At 47.3% G+C, this 27,531-nt stretch overlaps 1 protein-coding gene across 1 annotated transcript in view; it reads left to right on the forward strand.

Moving 5' to 3' along the window:
- The first annotated feature begins 9,935 nt into the window (after positions 1 to 9,935).
- Positions 9,936 to 27,531, forward strand: part of LOC141106742 (uncharacterized) — a 168,525-nt gene continuing 150,929 nt past the window's right edge. The window contains exons 1-3 of the mRNA XM_073597670.1: positions 9,936 to 10,034; positions 19,628 to 19,725; positions 21,379 to 21,558. Coding sequence (XP_073453771.1) covers positions 19,651 to 19,725; positions 21,379 to 21,558 — 255 coding nt within the window. The 5' untranslated portion in view covers positions 9,936 to 10,034; positions 19,628 to 19,650. The remainder of the gene's footprint in view (positions 10,035 to 19,627; positions 19,726 to 21,378; positions 21,559 to 27,531) is intronic.

The raw sequence follows: 27,531 nt of genomic DNA on the forward strand, positions 1-27,531 counted from the left end.
ACCTGGGGGGTGTCTATAGTATGCCTGTAAAGTGACGCGTGTTTCCCATGTTTAGAACAGTCCCTGCACCAAATGTCATTTTTAAAGGAAAAAATCTCATTTAAAACTGCTTGCGGGTTTAATGTCATGTCGGGTCATGGCAATATGGATGAAAATCAGTGAGACAAACGGCATGGGTACCCCCCAGTCCATTACCAGGCCCTTTGGGTCTTGTATGGATATTAAGGGGAACCCCGCACCCAAATTAAAATAAGGAAAGGTGTGGGGCCACCAGGCCCTATATACTCTGAACAGCAGTATACAGGCGGTGCAAACAAGACAGGGACTGTAGGTTTGTTGTTAAGTAGAATCTGTTTGTAATTTTGAACATTTTTAACGTGTTTAGCTCCAGCCAAAAAATCTTTTCTAAGCTTTTTGGAAAACATAGGGAAGGGTTATCACCCCTGTGACATTTGTTTTGCTGTCTTTCCTCCTCTTCAGAAGATTTCACCTCACTTTTTTGTCCCAATGAAAAATGTTTTTTGAAAATTTGGGTTTTTTTGTGGAACAAGGATTGGAAAGCATCAGTGGAAAGGAGAAATTGTTTTCCCATATTAACTCTTACAGGAGAGAATTTCCCTTCCTAGGGGTAGATTTCATCTCACTTCCTGTTGTCTCCTTCCGTTTGCAAGTAGGAGTCGTTTGTAAGTTGGATGTTTGAAAGTAGGGTCCTGCCCTATATACTCAGCAGAAATTTGGGCCTTAGGTGTTGCTGTGGCCACAACACTGTAAGCCCTCACAGGGCCCTGCTGTGAAATATTAGATCAAGAATTGTAATTACATGCCCCTGTTGAACAGGAGCTGAAAAATTAGGCCTTACGCACTGGTGCTCTTGCCACAACACTGCAACCCCTCACAGACACTCTAGTTGGAACGCAGGAACGAGCCCTGCTGCAAATTATTGCTTCAAAAATTGTAATTACACGCCCCTGTTAGACAGGGGCAGAAAAATTGGGCCTTAGGCACTGGTGCTGGTGCCACAACACTGCAACCCCTCACAGACACTCTAGTTGGAACGCAGGAACGAGCCCTGCTGCAAAGTATTGCATCAAAAATTGTAATTACACGCCCCTGTTAGACAGGGGCAGAAAAATTGGGCCTTAGGCACTGGTGCTGGTGCCACAACACTGCAACCCCTCACAGACACTCTAGTTGGAACGCAGGAACGAGCCCTGCTGCAAAGTATTGCATCAAAAATTGTAATTACACGCCCCTGTTAGACAGGGGCAGAAAAATTGGGCCCTAGGCACTGGTGCTGGTGCCACAACACTGCAACCCCTCACAGACACTCTAGTTGGAATGCAGGAACGAGCCCTGCTGCAAAGTATTACATCAAAAATTGTAATTACACGCCCCTGTTAAACAGGGGCTGAAAAATTGTGCCTTAGGCACTGGTGGTGGCGCCCAGAACCAAAAATGTTCTTACAAGCTATCAGCGTGATGATTGAGGAGGAAGAGGATAATTACTCAGGGATAGTCACTCAGCATCAGCATAGGCAGTCTTTGAAGGGATCTGAGATTTCAAAAAAAATTATTCGGTTACATCAGCATCAGGTGCTTGGTAGCTGGTGGTGATCCAAGACTCATTCATTTTTATGAAGGTCAGCCGATCGACCGAGTCGGTGGACAGACGCACCCTGTGATCGGTTACCACGCCTCCAGCAGCACTGAATGTGCGTTCCGAAAGAACGCTGGATGCAGGACAGGCCAGTAGCTCAATTGCATACTGTGCAAGCTCTGGCCAGTGATCCATCCTCAAGACCCAGTAACCCAGAGGATTTTCGGTGGGAAAGGTGTCCAAGTCTGATCTTGCCCCTAGGTATTCCTGCACCATGTAAAACAGACGCTGGCGATGGTTGCTGGAACCGATCATACCTTGGGGCTGCGGACCAAAAAATTGTCTGAACGCATCGGTCAGACGGCCACCTTCTCCACCGCTCCTTCTTTGACTGACCGAAGCCTCAGCAACACGTTGTCCAGAAACAGGAGTTTGTAACCTCCCAGTCTCTGGGAACGCGTTGCACAGACCTTTCTGCAAGGCCTCCCGAAGATGTTTCATCCTCTGCTCCCTCTGCGATGGCAAGATAAGGTCCGCAACCTTACCCTTGTAACGTGGATCAAGGAGGGTTGCCAGCCAGTATTGGTCCTTCTCCTTGATACCACGAATACGAGGATCCTTACGCAGGCTTTGCAGGATCAGGGAGGCCATGCAGCGTAGGTTTGCTGAGGCATTCGGTCCGGAGTCCTCTGGGTCACTAAGAACGACATGGTCCGCAGCCACCTCCTCCCAGCCACGTACAAGTCCATGTGTTTCTTGGGACTGATCCCTTAAAGACTGCTGCTGATGCTGAGTGCCAGGCTCCACCTCCATACTGACACAATCTTCCTCCTCCTCCTCTTCCTCCTCGTCCTCTTCCTGTGTGATCGGCGGGCACGCAGGAACACTGTCTGGATAAAGGGGGCCTTGAGAGCTAAGGAAGTCCTCCTCTTCCTGCCTCTGTTCTGCCTCAAGTGCCCTGTCCATTATTCCACGCAGCGTGTGCTCCAACAGGTGGACAAGGGGGACAGTGTCACTGATGCATGCACTGTCACTGCTCACCATCCTCGTGGCCTCCTCGAATGGTGACAGGACAGTGCATGCATCCCTGATCATGGCCCACTGGCGTGGGGAAAAAAAACCAAGCTCCCCTGACCCTGTCCTGGTGCCATAGTCGCACAGGTACTCATTGATGGCCCTCTGCTGCGTGTGCAGCCGCTGCAGCATGGCCAACGTTGAGTTCCACCTGGTGGGCATGTCACAGATTAGGCGGTTCTTGGGCAGGTTAAACTCCTTTTGGAGGTCCGTCAGCCGAGCACTGGCATTATATGACCGGCGGAAATGCACACAGACTTTCCTGGCCTGCCTCAGGACATCCTGTAAGCCCGGGTACCTGCCCAAGAACCGCTGCACCACCAAGTTAAGGACGTGAGCCAAACAGGGCACATGGGTCATTTGTCCCTGTCGGAGGGCAGAGAGGAGGTTGGTGCCATTGTCGCAAACCACCATTCCTGCCTTAAGTTGGCGTGGCGTCAACCACCTCTGAACCTGCCCCTGCAGAGCTGACAGAACCTCTGCCCCAGTGTGGCTCCTGTCCCCCAAGCACACCAGCTCAAGCACCGCATGGCATCTTTTGGCCTGCGTACTTGCGTAGCCCCTTGAACGCCTACGGAGCACCGCTGGTTCCGAGGAAGAGGCCATGGAGGAAGAAGAAGAGGAGGGGGTGGAGGAGAGAGGTGTGTCACAATCAGCATTTTGGAGGCGTGGTGGCGGAACAACCTCCAACACTACTGCACCTTGTCCTGCATCCTTCCCAGCTGCCAGCAGAGTCACCCAATGCGCCGTGAAACTTAGGTAACGTCCCTGTCCATGCCTGCTGGACCATGAGTCAGCGGTAATATGCACCTTACCGCTGACCGCCCTGTCCAGCGAGGCATGGACATTGCCTTCCACATGCCGGTAGAGAGCCGGAATCGCCTTCCGTGAGAAAAAGTGGCGTTTGGGTACCTGCCACTGAGGAACCGCACATTCCACAAACTCACGGAAGGGGGCAGAGTCTACCAACTGAAAAGGCAGCAGTTGAAGTGCTAGCAATTTTGCCAAGCTAGCATTCAACCGCTGGGCATGTGGATGGCTGGGAGCAAACTTCTTTCGGCGGTGCAGCAGCTGGGGCAGGGAAATTTGCCTGGTACAATCTGACGTCGGTGTACCAAAAGCAGATTGCCCACAAGTACTTGGCTGTGACACACCTAATTCTACACCTTCATTCCTCTCACTGCAGGTCTCAGAGAGGACTGAAGGTCTAGTGGGGTTGGAAATCTCAGCTGATGAGGAGCAAGGAGAGATCCTCTTTGTTCTTTGGTGTGGGTCTTTTAGATACGCTTGCCAACGAACTGCATGGCAGGTCAACATATGTCTGGTCAAGCATGTGGTACCCAAGCGGGAGATATTTTGGCCACGCGAGATACGCTTGAGACATATGTTGCAAATAGCAGCGGTGCGATCTGATGCACTCGTCTCAAAAAAGGCCCACACCAAAGAACTTTTTGAATAACGCGCAGAGACTGCAGCGCCCTGCACATGTGGAGCTTTGGGGTGTGATGCAGTCAATGTGCTGCCCTTAGGCTGGCCCCTGGAGGGCATCCTGCCTCGTTGGTGATGTGCTGCCGCCTCCTCCTCCTCCTCCTCCTCCTCCTCCTCTCTCCTATCAGGCACCCACGTTGAGTCAGTGACCTCATCATCCCCTCCCTCCTCATCACTGGAGCAAACCTGGCAGTATGCTGCAGCAGGGGGAGCATGACTGCCAGATTGCTGTCCTTCTTGGGCACCCCCTCTGTCCGCGCTCATGTTACTGCCTTCATCGAGCTCAGTATCGTCATCAGAGCCTTCCAAACGCTGGGCATCCTCCTGGAGCATGTACCCAACACTGTGGTCAAACAGTTCGAGGGAATCCTCATGAGGACATGGTGGAGCTAGGGAAGGAGTCACTGATGACATTGAGCTGAGGGAAGAGGCCGCTGCTTTGCCAGACAAAGCACCCTGGGCATGGGTGAGAGAGGATGAGGAGGATGAGGACGACTTGGTCATCCACTCGACCAAGTCTTCCGCATGTTGCGGCTCAACATGGCCAGCTGCCGAAAAAAAGGCCAAGCGTGTCCCATGGCCACGTGCTGATGAGGATGCACCGTCTCCACGACCAGCACTAGACACAGAGCCTGCTTGCCCTCTCTTATTGGCTTGTGACTGTCTGCCTCTCCTTCTTGGCCTTCCAGACATACTAATGGCCTGTAGCTGCACTAAGCTGGGATAGAACACCTGTAATTTTCTTCAAGTAGCTTTATATACTGTAACCAGACAAGCCTGCCTGTCAGTAGGAAGATAACAGGAACGGATCTAGCTGAACACTGTGAGCAGGACGCACTGTACTAAATGTAAATAGTCTAGCTGCCTGACCGTGGTACTAATAGGATCAAATAGAACACCTGTAATTTTCTTCAGGTAGCTTTATATACTGTAACCAGACAAGCCTGCCGGTCAGTAGGAATTTAACAGGAACGGATCTAGCTGAACACTGTGAGCAGGACGCACTGCACTAAATGTAAATAGCAGGAACGGATCTAGCTGAACACTGTGAGCAGGACGCACTGCACTAAATGTAAATAGTCTAGAAGATAACAGGAACGGATCTAGCTGAACACTGTGAGCAGGACGCACTGCACTAAATGTAAATAGTCTAGAAGATAACAGGAACGGATCTAGCTGAACACTGTGAGCAGGACGCACTGCACTAAATGTAAATAGCAGGAACGGATCTAGCTGAACACTGTGAGCAGGACGCACTGCACTAAATGTAAATAGTCTAGAAGATAACAGGAACGGATCTAGCTGAACACTGTGAGCAGGACGCACTGCACTAAATGTAAATAGCAGGAACGGCTCTAGCTGAACACTGTGCGCAGGACGCACTGCACTAAATGTAAATAGCAGGAACGGATCTAGCTGAACACTGTGAGCAGGACGCACTGCACTAAATGTAAATAGCAGGAACGGATCTAGCTGAACACTGTGAGCAGGACGCACTGCACTAAATGTAAATAGCAGGAACGGATCTAGCTGAACACTGTGAGCAGGACGCACTGCACTAAATGTAAATAGCAGGAACGGATCTAGCTGAACACTGTGAGCAGGACGCACTGCACTAAATGTAAATTGCAGGAACGGATCTAGCTGAACACTGTGAGCAGGACGCACTGCACTAAATGTAAATAGTCTAGAAGATAACAGGAACGGATCTAGCTGAACACTGTGAGCAGGACGCACTGCACTAAATGTAAATAGCAGGAACGGATCTAGCTGAACACTGTGAGCAGGACGCACTGCATTAAATGTAAATAGTCTAGATAGAAGATAACAGGAACGGATCTAGCTAAACTGAATACAGTGTATATATATATATATATATGCAACACCTGGGATGCATATATATACACAATACACTGTAAGTGCAGCTAACTGACTGACTGTTCTGCCTAATCTATCTAACTCAAATCAAATGACACTCTCTCTCTCTCTCTATCTCTCAGCACACCGGAACACACACTACACAGGGCCGCCGTGCAGGCGGCCTTATATAGTGTGGGGTGTGTACTAAATCCCCTGAGCCATAATTGGCCAAAGCCACCCTGGCTTTGGCCAATTACAGCTCTCTCTACTGACGGCGCTGTGATTGGCCAAGCATGCGGGTCATAGTGCATGCTTGGCCAATCATCAGCCAGCAATGCACTGCGATGCCGCAGTGAATTATGGGCCGTGACGCGCCACACGAATTTAGCGCGAACGGCCCATAACGTTCGCAATTCGGCGAACGATCGAACAGCCGATGTTCGAGTCGAACATGGGTTCGACTCGAACACGAAGCTCATCCCTACTCTGCAATATGCCCAGCAATACTCTGCAATATACCCTGCACTACTCCGCAATACTCTGCAATACCCCGCAATTTTTAACCAGTTCCCGCCCACAGTCATATGACATCCTTGACTTTGTGTGGGGATATCTGAATGATGGGTGCAGCTACAGGCATCATTCAGATATCAGCTTTTTCAGCCAGCGATTCCCTACACCATAAGAATGATCATAGTGGCTGTTACACTGCTTGATCATTCTTACGGGAGGCGAGAGGGGACGCCCCCCCTTCCCGCCACCCTCCGGTGCTTCTACCGACTCACCGCTACGATCGAAGCCAGGATCGTTTTTTTTTTTTTATTTCAGGCTTCCCAGCCTAGAGGTGAGATGTGAGGTCTTATTGACCCCATATCTCACTGTAAAGAGGACCTGTCATGCCATATTCCTATTACAAGGATGTTTACATTCCTTGTAATAGAAATAAAAGTGATCAAAAATTTTTTTTGGGGGGAAAAAGTGTAAAACTAAAATAAATAAAGTAAAATAAACAATAAAAAAAAAAAAAAAAAATGTTTAAAGCGCCCATGACCGTGTGCTCGCATGCAGAAGCGAACACATACGTAAGTCCCGCCCACATATGAAAACGGTGTTCAAACCACACATGTGAGGTATCACTGCGAACGTTGGAGCAAGAGCAATGATTTTGGCCCTAGACCTCCTCTGTAACTCAAAACATGTAACCAGTAAAAAATTTTAAAGTGTCACCTATGGAGATTTTTAAGTAGCGACGTTTGGCACCATTCCACGAGAGTGTGCAATTTTGAAGGGTGACATGTTAGGTATCTATTTACTCGGCGTAACTTCATCTTTCACATTATGCAAAAACATTGGGCTTTACTGTTTTATTTTTTTTTAAAGCACAAAACTGTTTTTTTTCAAAAAAAAAACGCGTTCGAAAAATTGCTGCGCAAATACCGTGCGAGATAAAAAGTTGCAACAACCGCCATTGTATTCTCTAGGGTCTTTGCAAAAAAATATATATATAATGTTTTGGGGTTCTATGTAATTTTCTAGCAAATAAATTATTATTTTTACATGTAGGAGAGAAATATAAGAATTGGCCTGGGTGCTCCAGAACACCTGAAGGTGCTCCGTGCATGTTGGGCCTCTGTATGTGGCCACGCTGTGTAAAAGTCTCACACATGTGGTATCGCCGTACTCGGGAGTAATAGCAGAATGTGTTTTGGGGTGTAATTTGTGGTATGCATATGCAGTGTGTGAGAAATAACCTTCTAATATGACAATTTTGTGAAAAAAAAAAAAGAAAAAAAAAAATCTTGATTTTGCAAAGAATTGTGGGAAAAAATGACAATTTCAAAAAAACTCACCATGCATCTTTCTAAATACCTTGGAATGTCTTCTTTCCAAATGGGGGTCATTTGGGGGGTATTTGTACTTTTCTTGCATGTTAGGGTCTCAAGAAATTAGATAGGCCGTCAGTACTTCAGGTGTGATCAATTTTCAGATATTGGCACCATAGCATTTGGACTCTCTAACATTCACAAAGACCAAATAATATACACCAAGTTGTACTTATTTTTACCAAAGATATGTAGCGGTATAAATTTTGGCCAAAATTTACGAAGAAAAATTACTAATTTGCTAAATTTTATAACAGAAACAAAAAAAAATTCATTTTTTTACCAAATTTTCAGTCTTTTTTCTTTTATAGCGCAAAAAATAAAAAACCCAACGGTGATTAAATACCACCAAAAGAAAGCTCTATTTGTGTGAAAAAAAAGGACAAAAATGTTATATGGGTACAGTATTGTATGACTGAGTAATTGTCATTCAAAATGTGAGAGCACCGAAAGCTGAAAATTGGTCTGGTTAGGAAGGGGGTTTAAGTGCCCAGTGGTCAAGTGGTTAACAAATAGTTTAGAAGTGAATTATTATAATATTGGTAGCAATGTGCTAAGCTAAAAAAAATGCAGAGGGTTTAAAACAACCCAAGACAAAATTTTATAGACAGAAAAAATGTAAATGGGTTTTCAAAAACATTGCTTTTATTATTGGCTGCATTTTTGTTTTTCAAGATTGACCACATTAACCACTTCAGATCCGGGCCACTGCCAAATGACGGCAACAGCGCGGATCTACATTACCGGGACGACGTCTATTGACGTCGTCCCGCGCACGAGCGGCCTGCGCGCCCCCTGCAGGGCGCGCTCGGTGCGCTCGGTGATCAGCGAGTCTATGAGACTTGCCTGACCACAGATCAGAGTAAGGGGTCGGTCCCGACCCCTTACCACATGATCAGCTGTCAGCCAATGACAGCTGATCATGTGATGTAAACAGAGACGGTAATCGGCTATTTTTCCTCCTCGCGCTGACAGCGTGAGGAGGAAAGAAAAACCCGATCACCGGCGGCCGTGAGAGGGACATCAGTTCCGATCACGGCGATCATCTGCGCCCTGCCAGTGACACAGCAATAGGCAGCAGTGCCGCCTACCAGTGCCATCAATCAGTGCCATCCATCAGTGCCCACAGTGCCACCCATCAGTGCCACCCATCAGCGCCCACATCAGTGCAACAACAGTGCTGCACATCAGTGCCACCTATCAGTGCCCATCAGTGTCACCTACCAGTGCCCATCAGTACTGCCCATCAGTGCCCATCGGTGCCACCTATCCGTGCCACCCATCAGCGCCCATCAGTGGCCATCAGTGCCGCCTTATCTGTGCCCATCAGTGCTGCCTTAACTGTGCCCATCAGTGCCGTCTTAACTGTGCCTATCAGTGCCGCCTTATCTGTCCCCATCAGTGCTGTCTTAACTGTGCCTATCAGTGCCGCCTTATCTGTCCCCATCAGTGCCACCTTAACTGTGCCTATCCGTGCCCATCAGTGTGCAGCCTATCAGTGCCCACCAGTGCCGCCTCATCAGCGCATATCAATGAAGGAGAAAAATTACCTGTTTGCAAAATTTTATAACAAACTATGAAACATGATTTTTTTTTTTTTTTTCAAAAATTTCCATCTTTTTTTGTTTGTTTAGCAAAAAATAAAAACCCCAGCTGTGATTAAATACCACCAAAAGAAAGCTCTATTTGTGGGAAAAAAATGATAAAAACTACATTTGGGTACAGTGTTGCATGACCGCGCAATTGTCATTCAAAGTGCGTCAGCGCTGAAAGCTGAAAATTGATCTGGGCAGGAGGGGGGTTTAAGTGCCCGGTAAGCAAGTGGTTAAAAAAATAATGAGCCCTCCCAGAAAAAAAAAATGGATTTGTGAACGCTTCATCTTTTCCTAGTTGCAGTTTCAACTTTAGCCACTAGATGGTGGCATCCTACAGCATTATGCTTCCCTTCACCATTATAGCAAGGTGCAGTTTCCATTTCTGGCCACGAGGTGGCAGCATCGCAGGGCGTCCTTTTGGAACGCACAGCTCTTCCTGGTGGAAGTCAGCCGACTCAGGAGGCAGGAAGAGCTTTATTAGCAACTTCCGGTGGGGACAACAGAAGACAGCTTGCAGCTGATGTGTGTTCAAAGCTGGTAATGACATTTCTATGTTCCTATTTATTATTCTTATTATTTATCTGTGCCACAAGAAGAGGGATTTTAGGGCTGGGGTAGATGGAGGTGTGATATAGAGATATTGATTTATATCAATATCAGCCCCATGATTGCCTGTGTCAGTACACAGATATATATGTGTAGGAAATGCCACTTTCCTGGCTGTTCTTGGCCTCCATGCTTTGTAAAGCACTATCCTGGAATAAGCATGCGGCCAGTGAAAGAGAAGCCGCCACTCCCGAACCGCCTGCACCTTCTGGGCGGGTGACTCCACCCTTCCAGCCATTCATCGATGGTGACCCCCATATAGGTGGAAGTACGGCTTCCCTGGCACACAGGTAGGGGGCGCTGTCCCTGCTCAGAGAGGGACGGACACATCGGATGAAAACATCACAGTGGGGGGTTTGGGAGGAGATGTGGGCGGGTTACCGGTAAGGTCAGCCCATCGAGAAGGGATATTTGGGATACAGGTGGAGCTGGGTGGGCCGACTCAACTCCCAGGCTTGTTATTGGCCATGGAGACCCCAACCGTGAGATCCCCCGACTCTGTGCCTGCACACCTAGGAGCTCTGGGCGTCTCCGCCCACCTTTGTGTGTCCCTTTCTCTGGAATATAAAAGGAGAGGAGCACTGGGGGGGGGTAGGGTTCCCTGCACATGCTCAGGCCCCACACTAGGGTTGCCACCTCATCCCTTTAAAACCAAACGCATATCAATTACACAGGTTCTGTGGCTGATTAAAGTGGTAATTAAACCCACTTGGTGCTTTTTCTGCATTAAATTAGCCTCAGAACCTGTGTAACTCATATGTGTTCGGGTTTAAAGGGATGAGGTGACAACTCTACTTCCAGCTCTCTGTCTGCTCTCCTCCTTTCCTGTAGGCAGCAGCAGCAGCACCGGAGGGATCTGCACACAGCCATGGCTCATGCAGCACCTCTCTGCTCTACTTCTCAGTTTGCACTCCACCCACCCCCATTATTTCCTCTTTCCCGGGATTCTGCCACTCCCTTCTTTGTTGTCATACCAAGGTACTTAGAGCAGACACACAATCCAGGCAGACCTACACCTATAGATTACACACAATGCCCGGGGCACACACACTTGGAGTACACACAAAGCCCGGGGAACACATACACCCTTAGAGCATACACACAGTCTGGGCACACACAATTGGAGTACACACAAAGCCCAGGGCACATATACTTAGTCCAGACACGCACACATTTAGAGCACACACACCGTTAGGGCAGACACACACACACACTTGGAGTACACACAAAGCCCAGGGCACATACACTTAGGGCACACACAGTCAAGGCAGAAATACATGCCCTTAGAGCAAACACACAGTCTGGGTACTCATATTGTATAGTCAAGGAAGACACTCACACACTTTGAGCACACAGATACGCAGTCCGGGCAAGGGCCAGACATAAGGTTGCCACCTTTTCTTCAAGTCAAACACTTCAGCATCGCACAGCAATTTTTTTTCATAGTATGTATAGATAAACTATGCATAGATGTTGAGTCCAAAGAGTTCCCCCTTTACATCAGAGTCCGCAGAGTTCCCCTTTAACATCTGAACATCTTTCACTGTAAGGGGAGACTCTGATGTAAGGGAGAACTCTGGGGACTCTAACATAAGGGATGCTCTGGTGTACAGAGAGGACTCTGATGTAAGGGGGAACACTGAGGCCTCTGATGTAAGGGGTGCTCTGAGAACCCTGATCTCCCTTAGCATACTCACTTAGAGGCAGGAGAGAGAAGGGGGAGGGGGGAGAGTTCAGTCACAGGCAGGGATGGATGGCAAGCTCAATCACCTCTTGGCACCTCTCATCCAGATGTATCTGAGGCTGCTGGGCTTCAAATTAATCCCCACTTTCCTTTTCTGAGCCACAGTGCCAGAGATTGGTGTGTGAGCAGACACAGAGGGGTAGGGGCGGGATAAAGCGGAGCAGATTAAGCCCTCTCTCCTAAAAGAGAGTGTAACAGATACTCTCAGCTTAGACAACTACAGCCAGCAACCCTGCTGGGAAGCCATAGTCCAGTCTAAAAAATGTGTCCAGGTCTCAGACAGTCTGAAACCCGGACGCATGATTCCAAACTCAAACTGTCCGGGTGAATGCCGAACAGGTGTCAACCTTAGCCAGGCACTCAGTCAATGCAGACACACACATTTAGAGCACACACACAGTCTGGGCACACATACAGTCAAGGCAGACACGCACAAATTTAGAGCACACACAGAATCTGGGAACACATACAGACAATCTAGACACACATACTTAGAGCACACATACCGTTAGGGCAGACACACACACTTGGAGTACACACAAAGCCCCAGGGCACATACACTTATAGAGCACACATAGTTAAGGCAGACACACACACTTTGAGCACACACGCAGTCCGGGCATACATACAGTCACGGCACACAAACAGAAAACATAAGCAAAACTCTGAACACAGGAGAACATTATAATACCACCTAATAAGGCCTCTTGTGCACTGCAGCTTGAAAAAGCTCGGTACAGCTTTTTTTTTTTTTTTTTTTTTTTTTTTTACTGAGCTAAAATACAGCCCATTTATTGTAATGTGCCTATGCACGTGGGCGTGTAAAAAAAAGCGATGTGCATTCTTCAGTAAAAAAAAAAAAAATAGAAAAATCTGCTTTTTTGGTTAGTGATTTAAGCCTCATGCGTGCAAATGTCCACAAATGCCTATTTTCATTGTGTGCAGAACGAGAACACGTTTGCACGAAAAATGCACGAATGCATATACGAGAAAATGCACGTAAATGCATACAAAACAAAAACGTTTGAAAAAGTAGATTCTCAAACAGGAGTATCACGTGCAAGAGGCCAAATGCTGTGATAAGTGTTGTTAGAAGAGTGTGGGGGTCCAATGATGGACTATTTATTCATGTTCTACACATTGTACTGACTTTCCTCCTCATTGTCATACAATGAAGTCCACGTGTGGGGCAATTCCTTGTTGAGAATAGGCTGTTGTAGGAATGGGCACATTTGCTGGGAAATGAAAAAATAAAAAAATGTAGCAGGGATGGTGGGAACTCCTCATAATGGGCACAGACTCAGGAAAACAGCACACGGATGGTGGGAAACTGACATTCTGCTCCTTGACAGTGAGGTGTGAGGTTGCTGGTTCCTTAGCTCCTGTGCTTCCGGAGACCAGGGGCTAGAGTTGCTTCTCTGCCCCAGGAGGAATGCTGGCGGGGGGCCCCTGGGGTTTACCTGTGACTAGGCCTCGGCCTGTGGAAGATACTGGACCTGGCCCAAGGAGAGATGAGTCCCTGTCTGCCTTTAGACAGAGGATTGTCAGTAAGCTGAAACAAATTGAGAAAGAAGAGGAGAAATTGTTAGTTTTGATGGCTGAACTTAGGAAGAAAAAACAGATTTGTGCCAAAGTATACAGTAAAAAGAGACCGGCTCTGAGGCCTGATTTGAAGGACTTGGAGAAAGCTGTGAGGAAGCAGAAGGAACTGGTGAGCTCTCTGAAGGAGAATAGCGGAATATTTAAAGAAAAATATAGAAACGAGGAACGGTTTAGCCAAATGAGAAGAGGAGCCGCTTCCTGCATGGAAAATGACCCAATCAGTGAGGAGATGCAGGTACAGACAGAGTCAGCAGAGAGTGAGAAAGTGGGCCCGGAGGATGAGCCCAGCTGTTCAACACCTCAGGCATCTGCTGAGCCCTCAATGGTGGAGGACTATGGCCCCTTCCCTCTACAGCAGCAATATGGAACATCTGAGCAGGAGGTCGAGAGAGGTACTGGCATGCTGGAGTTCATCACTTAGCTGCAATCCCCTTTGGGTGTGGATTTCTCAGATGATGATGAGGAGATGGACACCGTTTCTCACCCTGTGAGAGAGCAAGATCCACCATGAAGTCTGCAGCAGCTGGAGGGAAGTCTGATCCCACCGTCAGCCATGACATCGCAAAGGTAACAGCAAGCAGGTACAGTGTGTGTGCAAGATGGTGATGTGGACTTTATTAATGACAATTGGCTTACTGAGGGTTGTAGTGCTATGGGCAGTCCATCTGGTTCCTACGAGTATGATTTGTCCTTTATCCGTCTGGAGTCTTTGGACATATTTTGGGAAAAATATGAGCACGTGTGTAGGGGCCTGCCGGACTGGAGAGGGCTCATCCCCAAGCTTGTATCACTCCAGCCATTCATTAAAATAGTGACAGTTCTTGTCCGCAATAAGTCCATACCACAAGGGGATTTATCTGTATGGTTGTGGAGGTATGAGCCCCCTAAAGAGGATTTTGGATGATCGGGGAATATGGACGGGGGGGTGGTCTGTGCAGTTAAAATTAAAGGTCATTGACAATGTCGTCCAGCATCTGCCATCCTCAGGTGTTCTGGGGAGGGACAGGCTGACCCATTTCTACCTGGGCCAGCCAAAGCTATGCAACAAGTGTGGAGATAAAGGGCATCTTGCATCCTCCTGTCCGGTGATAAAGTGCTCTCTGTGTCAGGGTGTAGGACATTTGGCAAAGGATTGTAACATTATAAGGTGCAATCTGTGCAATGCAGTGGGACATCCTTACAGTCAGTTTCCAGAGGCAATGGATGACAAGCCTGAGCTTATGAGAGTGTTTTTCTGCCTGGACATGGAGGATGCTCAGAGCTCAGCAGCTGGGGTGCCTATGATTCCATCTGAGTCTGTGCCAATACCCAATATGTCTGTGTCTTCCCAGTCTGTGGTGCCCCAGTCTGTGTGTTTACCTAGTGTGCCTGTGTCTTCCCAGTCTGTGGTGCCCCAGTCTGTACGTTTACCTAGTATTCCAGTGTCTTCCTAGTCTGTAGGTAAGGTATCAGTTACAGAAAATGTATCCAATCCTTCTATGTCTTCCAAAATTGCAGAGGCAGCAAGAGGTGCTGAGGCGGGTGCATCAAGTGCAGTGCCAGTCCCCCTGCCTCCGCGCTGCAAGGTTTCTATTCTAGGATCGTGGGGTGCAGAGTAGTGGGGAGGATGGTGAAGAGGCTGGCCTAGTGGTAGGTAAGGGAAGGGAGAGTGGGGGGGGTGAAAAGGAGGGTAGGAGTGGGGAAGCTGTTGATTCCGGTTTGTCTAAGGATGATATGGAGTGGTTGGAGGATAAAAGGAGGAAGGGCAAAAGAAAGGAAAAAAAATGAGGTACAGTTACCTTAAGTCCTAAGGTTTTGCCTTTGGCAAATAAGTTTGAGGTCCTGTCAGAAGATGACGATGAATGGGACTCGTTGAGTACGGCATCCTCTGTGAATGATGAGTCCCAGGGTGCAATAAAGCGTGCTGGTTCTCCAGGGAGAGGGAGTAGTCAGGCTAAGAAACGGCTGCCTCCGTTACCCTAATGGCAGTTCCCACTCCGTTAAAAGTGGCAACCATTAATGTTGCCAGCTTAAGATCAGTAAGTGCTCGTCATATGGCCTTATTTTTGCTCAGCGAGTTTGATGCTGACATTTTGTTTTTGCAAGAGACCCTACTGAGTAGTCTGGCCGATATACATCTGGCAAAGAAGGTGTGGAGACCCTCATTTTGGTCACTTGCGGCCGAGCCTTACAGCGGTGCTGTAAGGCTCGGCCGCAAGTGACCAAAATGAGGGTCTCCACACCTTCTTTGCCAGATGTATATCGGCCAGACTACTCAGTAGGGTTGTGGTCCCTTTTTCTGGTATGGTAACATGCCAGCGGGTAATTGAGGTAGAGATTGGGAGATGCATGGTCTTGGACGTCTCTGTGAGGGGGCAGGATCTGCACCTGATTAACATCTATGGTCCCCAGACAAAGTGGGACAGGTAATGCCATCTCTTTACAAAGATTAAGCCTTTTCTTTTTACGGCCCAGTAGGTTGTCTTTGGAGGTGATTTCAACACCATTACTAGGTCTAAGGACAGGAGAGGTTTCAGAGATAAGCTGGGCTATAACAGCCTTTTTCTCAATTTGATAGTTAGGGAAGCAGGTCTGGTAGATGTGCACATTAAGCGCTGCCCAGACAGCACGGGGTTCACTTTTCAGCGAGGAAATAGTCAGAGTAGGATAGATAGTTTTTTGTTTTTTTGTTTTTTTAAAGGAGAGACTCTGCTTTTTCGGCACCTGTGTGTCAGGCAGTGGAATTTTCTGATCACTGTATTCTATCTGTGACTCTGAATGCCTCAGATATGCCACCTAGGGGGAGGGGTATCTGGAGATTGAATTTTGCCCTCCTGGAAGATGAGAGAGTATGACAATCCTTTGAGGATTTTGTTTTCAAGCACAGGTAATGATCGTAGACTTTTGCAACACTAAGTCAGAATGGTGGGAGCTTGTAAAACAGCGGACTGTTGAGCTTTTCAAGGCCATCGGAAGAAAGAAGAAGCAAGATAAGTATATCACCTACCAGCGTCTGCGGAGGAAACTTGACCGCCTTGTTTCGAATGGAGGAGATTCTGGGGCGATCTCTGAGCTGAAGCTCCTCCTTAGGAGACATCAATATGACCAGCATGCCTCTTTGGTTCAGGAGAGGGATTACGGGAAATACCATTCACCTGACCCTTACCAGAACTGTAAACCGAGCGTAGCAGTTAAGACGGTCAGTGGCCTGAAGGACAGTACCGGCTCTCTGACGAAGTCTGGGTCAGGGATCCTGGAGGTTGTCAGGTCATACTATGCCGATCTCTTGGGAGGAAGGAACCTTGATCGGACAAGGATGTTTTTTTTGTTTTAACTCTACACCAGGTCTGGAGAGTAATGTTCATTTGATGAAGTTGACGGATGAAATCACTGCAGTTGAGGTAATCCAGGCTATTGATAAACTAGTCATCAAGAAAACGCCAGGGCCAGATGGTTTGACAGCCGAATTTTATAAATGTTTTAAGACGATCCTGGCTCCCTACCTTGCGGAGGTTTTTAATGGCTGTTTGTATGAGGGTTCTCTTCCTCCCTCCATGAGGCAATCTGCAGTGATCCTTCTGTCAAAGGGTAAAGATCCTTTGATGATTGGGAATTGGCGCCCTTTTAGTCTTCTTAATGTCGATAGAAAGATACTGGCAAAGATTTTTTTCTGGCAATTACCACCAGTGGCAGGCAGTTTGTTATCCCACCACCAGCACTGCTCGGTCCAAGGTAGAAGCACTTTCTCAGCAGTGTTAGCTGTCCAGGAGGCCTTGGAGCATTGTAGCGATGGTTGGTTGGGATACATTTTTGCTGACATTGGATCAGGCTAAGGCCTTTGATCAGGTTAATCATGAGTACTTATGGCTCCTTCTTGGCAAATATGACCTGGAGGGGAATTTCATTGATTTTGTACAAAGGGGCTGAAAGCTTTGCTCTGGTTAAGGTTGGGTCGGGCAGCCCTTTGTCCTCTGCTATATGTGTTAGCAATTGACCCCTTCATTAGAAGGCTAGAAAGTGGACCTTTGTGTGGGGTACTTTTGGGCATCGCTGGTGAGCCTCCTTTGAAGGTTGTGGCCTATGCTGATGTTTCTTTTTTTGTCTCTGGGACTGGGGAGGCGCAGGAGGTGGTCTCAGTGATAAGACAGTATAGAGATGCATCAGGTTCAAAGGTCAACCAGGACAAGTGTGAAGCTTTCTGGATGGGCGTGGAAAGTAAGAGCTTTGTTCTTCCTGGAGCCCCAACAAAAAATTAGATTTCTAGGCATTGAATTTGGCCAAGGTGACTTTGGTCATGCAAATTGGGTGAACAGGCTGGAGAATGCCAATACCAAGGTGGCAAGCTGGAAAGGTTGGCGGCTTTCCTTGAGGGAAAAGGTTGATCTGATCAAGACTTATCTGATTCCGATTTTTCTGTATGTCAGTTTTGTTTGCGTTTTGCCAGTTTCTCTCTATACCAGGATCTATAGTTGTTTCTTCCAGCTGTTATGAGGGAACAGAATAAACCTTGTCAAAAGGAATGTGACTTACCTTCCTAGGTGGGAGGGTGGTCTAGGGATGGTCAACCCTGTAGTCTTTTTCTCTCTGATGTTTGTGAAGAACAATCTTGGTAATATGTTGGCAGAGAGACCGCCTGGGTGGGTTGGTATTTTCCAGTCCTGGTTTAGGCCCTTTCTGTGAGGCTGGGAAAATGGTCGGCCAATGAAAAGCCTGAGCATGATAAACTTCCGGCTTATGTTGTTTGAAAATGCTTCGGCAGTGGCAAGTAACAGCAGGAGAAGTCAGATCTCTTCCAATGAAACTTCTTGAGAAGCGGATCATGAGCTCTGCTTTTTGTGAGCCACTGGCCTTGAGGGATTGCCCAAGCCTGGTTTTGGGGGTGGGTTTGCGATTGATTAACTTGGAGAGAATCCCAAAGAAGTTTAGGGATCAGGCTTGGCTTGCCTTTCATGGAAAACTATATGTGAAGGGCAACTTGAAGTTTCTTTCTATGAGTGATCGGGGCTGCCCGAGAGTGGAGTGTGGAGGAGTGGTGGAGTCCATGGATCACTTTTTACTTCAGTGCCCTTTTAATATAGAGGAGGGTGGGGAGGGCTCTGAGTATACCCTTCCTCCCCCATATGAGTTCTGCAGAGTGGGTGTATGGGGCATTCCAGACTCGTCGGGATTATGATTTGGAAACACTTTTTTTAGTTAATCTAGTAGTCTGTTATTTCACGTGGAGTGCACGGTGTCAGGTATCCTTACGGAGTAAAATCCTCCCTGTAGAAGTGGTGATGCAGGACATTCTGTGTGAGGTTGGGAGGACTCAGGGTCCTGAGAAAGACAGGTGGCGGTAGGAGGCCTGGATAAGGGCGTGAAGGAAACATAGGACTCTGTAGTTGCTGCCTGTTGATCTCAGGGTGTGCGGCTTTTCTTTGTATTCTTGTTTCACTCCCCTAGATTTTCAGATCAAATATATTTTTGATAAAAGTCTACATGCATGGTGACGGTGATGTTCCTTAGTCTGGCTCTCCCGTAGGGATTGTGTTGTGCGGAATTTGGTTTGCACCATTTATTATGTTCTTGTTCTATTTATTTATTATGGTTTTATTGTATATAAGTTGTTGTTTGTAAGATTTTTCAATAAACAAAATTAACCCCTCATAATGGGCACAGCAGGTGAAGAGACCCAGGAACTCAGCACAGGAATGGTGGAAACCCCTCATAATGGGCACAGTAGGTGTACAGACCTGGGAACTCAGCACAGGGATGGTGGGAACCCCTCATAATGGGCACAGCAGGTGAAGAGACCCAGGAACTCAGCACAGGAATGGTGGAAACCCCTCATAATGGGCACAGTAGGTGTACAGACCTGGGAACTCAGCACAGGGATGGTGGGAACCCCTCATAATGGGCACAGCATCTGTACAGATCTGGGAACTCAGCACAGGAATGGTGGGAGCCCCTCGTGATGGGCACAGCAGGTGTACAGACCTGGGAACTCAGTACAGGGATGGTGGGAACCCCTCATAATGGGCACAGCAGGTGTGCAGAGATGTCACCAATCCAGTCACTTAGAGATAGAAGGAAATGTCAGGTGGATGAGCTCACCAGTATTGACCAAACATTGAGATATCAGATTTGGCTTGACTGATCCTTCAATAACTTCTTATCTGAGTTATTTCATTGCTTGATCAATTGTTGGAATTGTGTTTAGATCTTCAGACTGACTCGCTGAAGATGGAGAAAACTAAGAGTCACGTCAATGCGATATTAGACCTCACCCTGGAGATTGTCTACCTGCTGACCGGAGAGGTGAGGAGGATTCTGGGAGGTCACATGACATCACTCTTATCTCTATTAATAAAACACAGACCTGACCGGAGAGGTGAGGAGGATTCTGGGAGGTCACATGACATCACTCTTATCTCTATTAACCACTCAAGGACCGGGCCCATTTTTCAAACTTGTTAATTACAAGTTAAAATAATTTTCTTTTTTGCTATAAAATTACTTGGAACCACCAAATATTATATATATGTATATATTTTTTTTCCTAACACCTTAGAGAATAAAATGGCGGTTGTTGCAATACTTTCTGTCACACCGTATTTGCGCAGCGGTCTTACAAGCACACTTTTTTTGCAAAAAATACACTTTTTTGAATAAAAAAAATAAGACATCAGTAAAGTTAGCCCAATTTTTTTTATACTGTGAAAGATAATGTTACGCCGAGTAAATTGATACCCAACATGTCACGCTTCAAAGTTGCACCTGCTCGTGGAATGGCGTCAAACTTTTACCCTTAATCTCCATATGCGACGTTTAAAAAATTCTACAGGTTTCATGTTTTGAGTTACAGAGGAGGTCTAGGGCTAGAATTATTGCTCTCGCTCTAACGATCACGGCGATACCTCACGTGTGGTTTGAACACCATTTTCATATGCGGCCGCTACTCGCGTATGCGTTCGCTTCTGCGTGCCAGCTCGGCGGGACGGGGCTCGTTTAAATGTTTTTTTTTTTTTTTTTCTAATTTATTTTACCTTTTATTTTTTATTTTTACAATGTTCTTTTTTAAAAAAAATTGTGTCACTTTTATTCCTATTACAAGGAATGTAAATATCCCTTGTAATAGAAAGAAGCATGACAGGACCTCTTAAATATGAGATCTGGGGTCAAAAAGACCTCAGATCTCATATTTACACTAAAATGCAATAAAAAATAAAATAAAAAAAAATGTCGTTTGGGAAAAAAAAAAAAAAGTCTCTTTAGGAGCTATGGGCGGAAGTAGTGAAGTTTTGACGTCGCTTCCGCCCTGCAGTGGTATGGGGGCGGGTGGGGGTCGTCTTCCCCTCACTCCATACCACAGATGGATCAGACCTGATCACCCCCCCTTTTTTTTTTTTTTTTTTTTACTTTTTGAAAAGCCAGTGGCGTGTGAAACACCCAAAAACTCCACCCGGTGCCAAACAAAGTGCACACACATAAAGCGTGAAACACAAAACGGCTGCTCCGGTAAGCGGCGGAGGGTAATGGTAAGTGGCGGAAGGGGGGGGGCCCTCTCCCGATAAAAGTGATCTCGCGGCGAATCCGCCGCAGAGACCACTTTTATCTGAAAGCAGACCGCCCGCTGAAGAAGAGGATACTGGGGTTATGGTAGCTAGCTGCTGCCATAGCAACGATATCCCTCTTCAAACAACTGATGTATAACGACGGTGGGCAGTCCATAAGTGGTTAATAAGACACAGACCTGACCGGAGAGGTGAGGAGGATTCTGGGAGGTCACATGACATCACTCTTATCTCTATTAATAAAACACAGACCTGACCGGAGAGGTGAGGAGGATTCTGGGAGGTCACATGACATCACTCTTATCTCTATTAACAAAACACAGACCTGACCGGAGAGGTGAGGAGGAGTCTGGAAAAATGATAGTCACATCCTTACTGATTGCTACTTTTTATTTAGAATTACTCCCTGGTGAAGACTTCATCACTTGAGAGGGACATCTATCCCCCTATGTCTAGAAAATGGAGCAGGACCCAAAGCCCTTTCACAGGACCTCCAACTCCCCTGCTGAGACCTGGGAGAAATGACAAGAAGATCCTAGAAGTCACCCAGAAGATCATTGAGCTGCTGACAGGAGAGGTGAGCGGTGCCGGGAATTCTGGGACATTATCCAGTAACAGACAAGGGATGTGTCTGGATGGTGACTGTATCATTGTGTGTCCCAGGTTCCTATAAGGTGTCAGGATGTCACTGTCTATTTCTCCATGGAGGAGTGGGAGTATATAGAAGGGCACAAGGATCTCTACAAGGACGTCATGGTGGAGGACTGGCCACCCCTCACATCACCGGGTAAGTGGAGACTTTATTGTAAAGGAGAGAGCAGTACGGAGGGTCCACCTAGATCCCCCATCATCTGATAAACACATAGAAACAATGTATTCAGTCAGTGTGTGTGTTTCCTACAGATGGATCCAGTAATGGGAACCCACCAGAGAGATGTCCCCGTCCTCTGTATTCCCGGGATTCCACACAGGAACATCACAAGGACCCTCAAGATTTTGAGGTAGGTGGAACTCACCCACCATACTGCCAGATATAACTCTTAACACACAAGTCAGACAGAATCCTTCCTCTTGTGAGCCATCTTCACCTGTCCAAGAAGATCTCTCAGGTCCAGGCAACCTAGCACTACATTAGAAAGAACAAATGTCCCTCCTTCCTGTGACCATCTCCAACCAGCAATACACAATGTGATCTGTACAGAGACAATGGAGTCAAATCAAGTCTCATTCATTAGGTTGGATAACAATACGTTTCTTTTTTCTCTTTTTATGATGCAGGCGGACCACTTGATTGTTGTTAAAGTGGAAAGTGATGAAGAAGAGCTGTATGTGAGGGATGATGGGCAATATACAAAGAAGGAGGAAATCCCTCCAGAGATCAGAGCAGGTGAGTACTAAACATTCAATCCAGAGAAGAGTCCCAGATCTCTTCTTGGGGCAGGGGGGAAAGATCGGTACAGGTAAGATGTGGTACCATTAGGGGACCTCGAGGATGAGGTTTTTCCTTTGACCGAGGAGCTGAAGGGAGTAGGGGCTACAGACCAGAAGAGACAGACCAAAGCAAGAGAGAAAACATAACTTCCTCTCTGCAGCCCTTCTGTCTTTCTGTCGGTGTCCGAGAAAAAAAAAAAACATGCATACATGGAAGAGGGAACAGACCAAAAGATAAGAGTCCAATTTCATTTATTGGTATTGGCTAAAAGACAGCCAATGCGTTTCAGGGGGTCAGAAGAACTCCCCCTTCATCAGGGCTTCAGTTACCACTTCCCGCTGGGTGAATGTCCTTGACTTTCCATTGTTCTACCAAGATGATGCCTACAGCTACAGGCTTTTTTTTCAGCCAGTGATTCCCTGTGATGTAAAAGCCATTCTAGGGGCTAATTTGCCACTGGATGGCTTTTACAGGCGGCAGGAGAGGAAATCCTCCGGTTCTGGCAGATGTAAACACATTTTTTGTTCTGGAAAGCAGAGATCATTTTTTTTTATCTCATGCTTTCCAGGATAGAGGAGTCTTGTAGACCACAGATATCTATAGAGGACCTTTATGTCTTACCAGATCATCTCTCCTTACCTCTATGATCTGGGAGGACCAGAGTGACTTCAAGACGTCACTTTCGGTTTAGGGTGGATGTAAACTTTTTTTTTTTTTTTTTTAAAGCATCAGACCAAAGTTTTTTTTTTTTTTTTTTCTTGATCTGATGCTTTCAAGGGTAAAAGAGAGATCTGGGGTCTTGTAGACCCCAGATGTCTCCATAAAGAGGACCTGTCATGTCTTATTTCTATTATAAGCGATGTTTACATTTCTTGTTATAGGAAAAAAAGTAAAAAAAGTAAAAAAATTGTAAAAAAATAAAATAAATAATAATACATTTTTTTTTTTAAAAGCGCTCCCGCCCCCTTATGCTCCCTTGCAGAAGCGAACACATACGTAGGTTGCGCACACATTTGTAAACGGTGTTTTCATCACACGTGAGGTATCGCCGCGAACATTAGAGCGACAACAATAATTCTAGCGCTAGACCTCCTCGGTAACTCTAAACATGTAACCTGTAAAAATTTTGAAAGCGAAATTTTCTAGCAAAAAAAATGATGATTTTTACATGTAGGAGAGAAATTCCAGACTTGGCCTGGACTTGAAGTGGTTAAAGCGGAACTTCACCCAATAGGGGAAGTTACGCTTTCCCTCCTCCTTCACATTTGGCCCCTTGGCGATCTGAGGGGAAGTTCGCCCCCCTCCCCCCTTCCCTCACAGCCTTCTGGGACATATCACAGGTCCCAAAATGCTGCGTGACCAATCAGGTGCTGTGTCTCACGCATTCGCAGTAAGCAGCCAGCTATGAAGCCGCAAGCAGTCACAGCCGGCTGCCCATACTTAGTATGCTGATGGCCGCAGCCCGGTGACGAAACCGGCCGGGTAAGGACACTGCCGAATCCTGGAAGAGGTTAGTGTCTATAGTGTTTGTAGCTGCTCACTTTTAATTTATCAAAATATGGCTGAAGCACTTCTTTAACCACTTGCCTGCTGGGCACTTTTACCCCCTTCTTGCCCAGGCCAGCTGTCAGCACGCTCACACTTTGAATGACAATTGCACGGTCATGTAACACTGCACCTAAATTCATTTTTTTATAATTTTTTCCCCACAAATAGAGTTTTTTTTGGAGGTATTTAATCACTTCTGGGTTTTTATTTTTTGCTAAAAAACAAAACAAAGACCAAGAATTAAAAAAAAAAAAAAAAAAAAGTTTTTCTTGTAAATAAGTCATTTTTCTCCTTCACTGAGGCTGCACTGATAGACGGCACATAAGTGCACTGATGGGGTGGCACTGATGAGGAGGCACTGATATGTAGCGCTGATGCGCACTGATAGGTGGCATAGATGGGCACTGATGGGTCTGCACTAAGGAGGCACTGATAGGCGGCACAGAAGGGCACTGATGAGGAGGCACTGATATGTAGTGCTGATGGGCACTGATAGGTGACATAGATGGTCACTAATGAGGAGGCACTGATAGGCGGCACTGAGACAGCACTGATGGGGTGGCACTGTTGAGGAGGCACTAATATGCAGCACTGATGATCACTGATAGGTGGCATAGATGGGCATTTATAGGTGGCATTGAGCACTAATAGGCAGCACTGATGGACACTAAGATGGCACATAAGGGCACTGATGAGTAGGCACTTATATGCAGCACTGGGCACTGAGATGGCATAGACGGGCACTGATAGGCGGCACTGATGGGTGGCACTGATAGGTAGCACTGATGGGCACTGATAGGCGTCACTTATGGGCATTGATAGGTGGCACGGATAGGCGGCACCAATGAGCGGCACTGATAGGCAGCACTGACTTGCATCACTGATGGGCACAGATTGATGTCCCTGATGGGCACAGTTGGGGCTGATCATGCAGCCCCGGCTGACCGGCTCTCCTCTCCTTACACTCTGTCAGTGTGAGGCGAGGAGAGCTGATAAAAACGGCATCTTATTGTTTACATGTGATCAGCTGTGATTGGACACATCACATGGGTAAAGAGCCAAGATCGTGGTTGCTCCATGTCCCAGGGACACAGCTCCCCCGCGATCACTGCGCTGTGTGCCCCACGGCGAAACTGGGTGACGTCATATGACGTCAGCCCAGAATAAGAGAGCATCCTAACACCGTCATTTGTCTATACAGCGAGTGGGAGGTGGTTAAAGGTGAGAACCTTGAATGGGCTCAAAGTAAGGCTTTCCTGTGTGAATCTGTGCAGGGAAGCTGATTGCTGGATTAAAAGAGTTACTCGCCAGCATCTGCATGAGCACTCTTGTGGTTCTCATATTTAACTGAAGCCCTGATGAAGGGGAAGTTCCTTTTGACTGACGAAACGCGCTGGTGCCTTTTAGCACAATACTAAGAAATAAAATTGTACTCTTTTATCTTTTGGTGGGGCTCTCCTTTCATGTATGTACGTTTGTTTTTACTTTTTTTTTTCTCTGGTAACCAGCTGGGGTACCCACTGAAGGGTAGCCTTGTCTGTTGTGAACAGCCTAACCTGAGTCAGTAGGCTCTTCAAATTTTTTTTGCGCTCTCACTACTTCACATAAAGTTATATCAGAGTCCCAGCGCCTCTTGGATGTCCTTTTTTTTATCGGTGTTCTAGAACAGGGTTCAAAATTTCAAGTCCTAAGCCACTAGCCAGGCCTTAAGAGTTACTTGCCACCAGTTGCCCCGCCAAACCCCTCCCCTGCCCCACCCCTAAACACGCCCTCGTAAATTATGTCATGAAATTACACTGTTAAGTGTTTTATGCAGCATGAAGCTCCAAAAATAAATATTAACAACAACTTTAACAATATTAACACAAAGCATATCAGTGCCCATCAAATGCAGCTTTACGGTGCCCGTGAATGCAGCCTCACTGCGTCCATCAAATGCAGCTTTACGGTGCCCATGAATGCAGCTTAACGGTGCCCATGAATGCAGCTTAACGGTGCCCATCAATGCAGCTTCACTGTGCCCATCAATGCACTCACACTGTGCCCATCAATGAAGCCTTACTGTGCCGATCAATGAAGCCTTACTGTGCCCATCAATGAAGCCGCACTGTGCCCATCATTTTAGCCTCACTGTGCCCATTATTGCAGCCTCACTGTGCCCATGAATGCAGCCTCACTGTGCCCATGAATGTAGTTTCACTGTGCCCATGAATGCAGCCTCACTGTGCCCATAAATGCAGCCTCACTGTGCCCGTGAATGCAGCCTCACTGTGCCCGTGAATGCAGCTCACTGTGCCCATGAATGCAGCCTCACTGCCCATGAATGCAGCCTCACTGCCCATTAATGCAGTTTACTGTGCCCATGAATGTGACCTCACTGCCCGTGAATGCAGCTCACTGTGCCCATGAATGCAGCCTCACTGTGCCCATAAATGCAGCCTCAGTGCCCATGAATGCAGTTCACTGTGCCCATAAATGCAGCCTCACTGCCCATCAATGCAGCCTCACTGCCCATCAATGCAGCTCACTGTGCCCATGAATGCAGCCTCACTGTGACCATAAATGCAGCCTCACTGTGCCCGTGAATGCAGCCTCACTGTGCCCGTGAATGCAGCCTCACTGTGCCCGTGAATGCAGCTCACTGTGCCCATGAATGCAGCCTCACTGCCCATGAATGCAGCCTCACTGCCCATTAATGCAGTTTACTGTGCCCATGAATGTGACCTCACTGCCCGTGAATGCAGCCTCACTGTGCCCATGAATGCAGCCTCACTGTGCCCATAAATGCAGCCTCAGTGCCCATGAATGCAGTTTACTGTGCCCATAAATGCAGCCTCACTGCCCATAAATGCAGCCTCACTGCCCATCAATGCAGCCTCACTGCCCATCAATGCAGCTCACTGTGCCCATGAATGCAGCCTCCCTGCCCGTGAATGCAGCCTCATTGTGCCCATGAATGCAGCCTCACTGCCCATCAATGCAGCACACTGTGCCCATCATCAATACAGATTCACCATGGATGATGGATCACGCACACAGCAGGCATCTCCCACTGTGTGTCACGGAGCTGGGTCTGTGTTTGGTGGCGCTGTAACAAGGTCACGCCCCCCTAGACCGGCTCGTGTGATAGGGGGAACACTGATTCAATCAGTGTTCCATCTACTGTCACACGAGACTGTGCCGCTGAACACAGACCCAGCTCCGTGACACACAGCGGGAGATGCCCGCTGTGTGTGTCATACACAAGAGGAGGAGGAGAGAGAGAGAGGCCTCGGCTCAGTTTAAAGCGGCCCCAGGGCAGTCCGGTCCTCCCGCTCTGTATCCTCCGGCTAGCAGGTTCCTGGCTGATCGCTTTTGGCAGAAGCAGTGCAGGCTTTTTTACAAGACATCAGAGTGACCGGGGGGGCAGGGAACCCCCCCTCCGGGCCGCTCTGATGTCCTGTAAAAAAGCCTGCACTGCTTCTGCCAAAAGCGATCAGCCAGGAACTTGTCAGCCTGGTCTTCCCCTGCTCCTCACTCGCCCTACACTAAACTCCACTCGCAAAATGCGAGCAGGCGAGTGGAATTTTT

This window comes from Aquarana catesbeiana, linkage group LG08 (genome assembly GCF_042186555.1).
Source record: "Aquarana catesbeiana isolate 2022-GZ linkage group LG08, ASM4218655v1, whole genome shotgun sequence".
Taxonomy (NCBI): domain Eukaryota; kingdom Metazoa; phylum Chordata; class Amphibia; order Anura; family Ranidae; genus Aquarana; species Aquarana catesbeiana.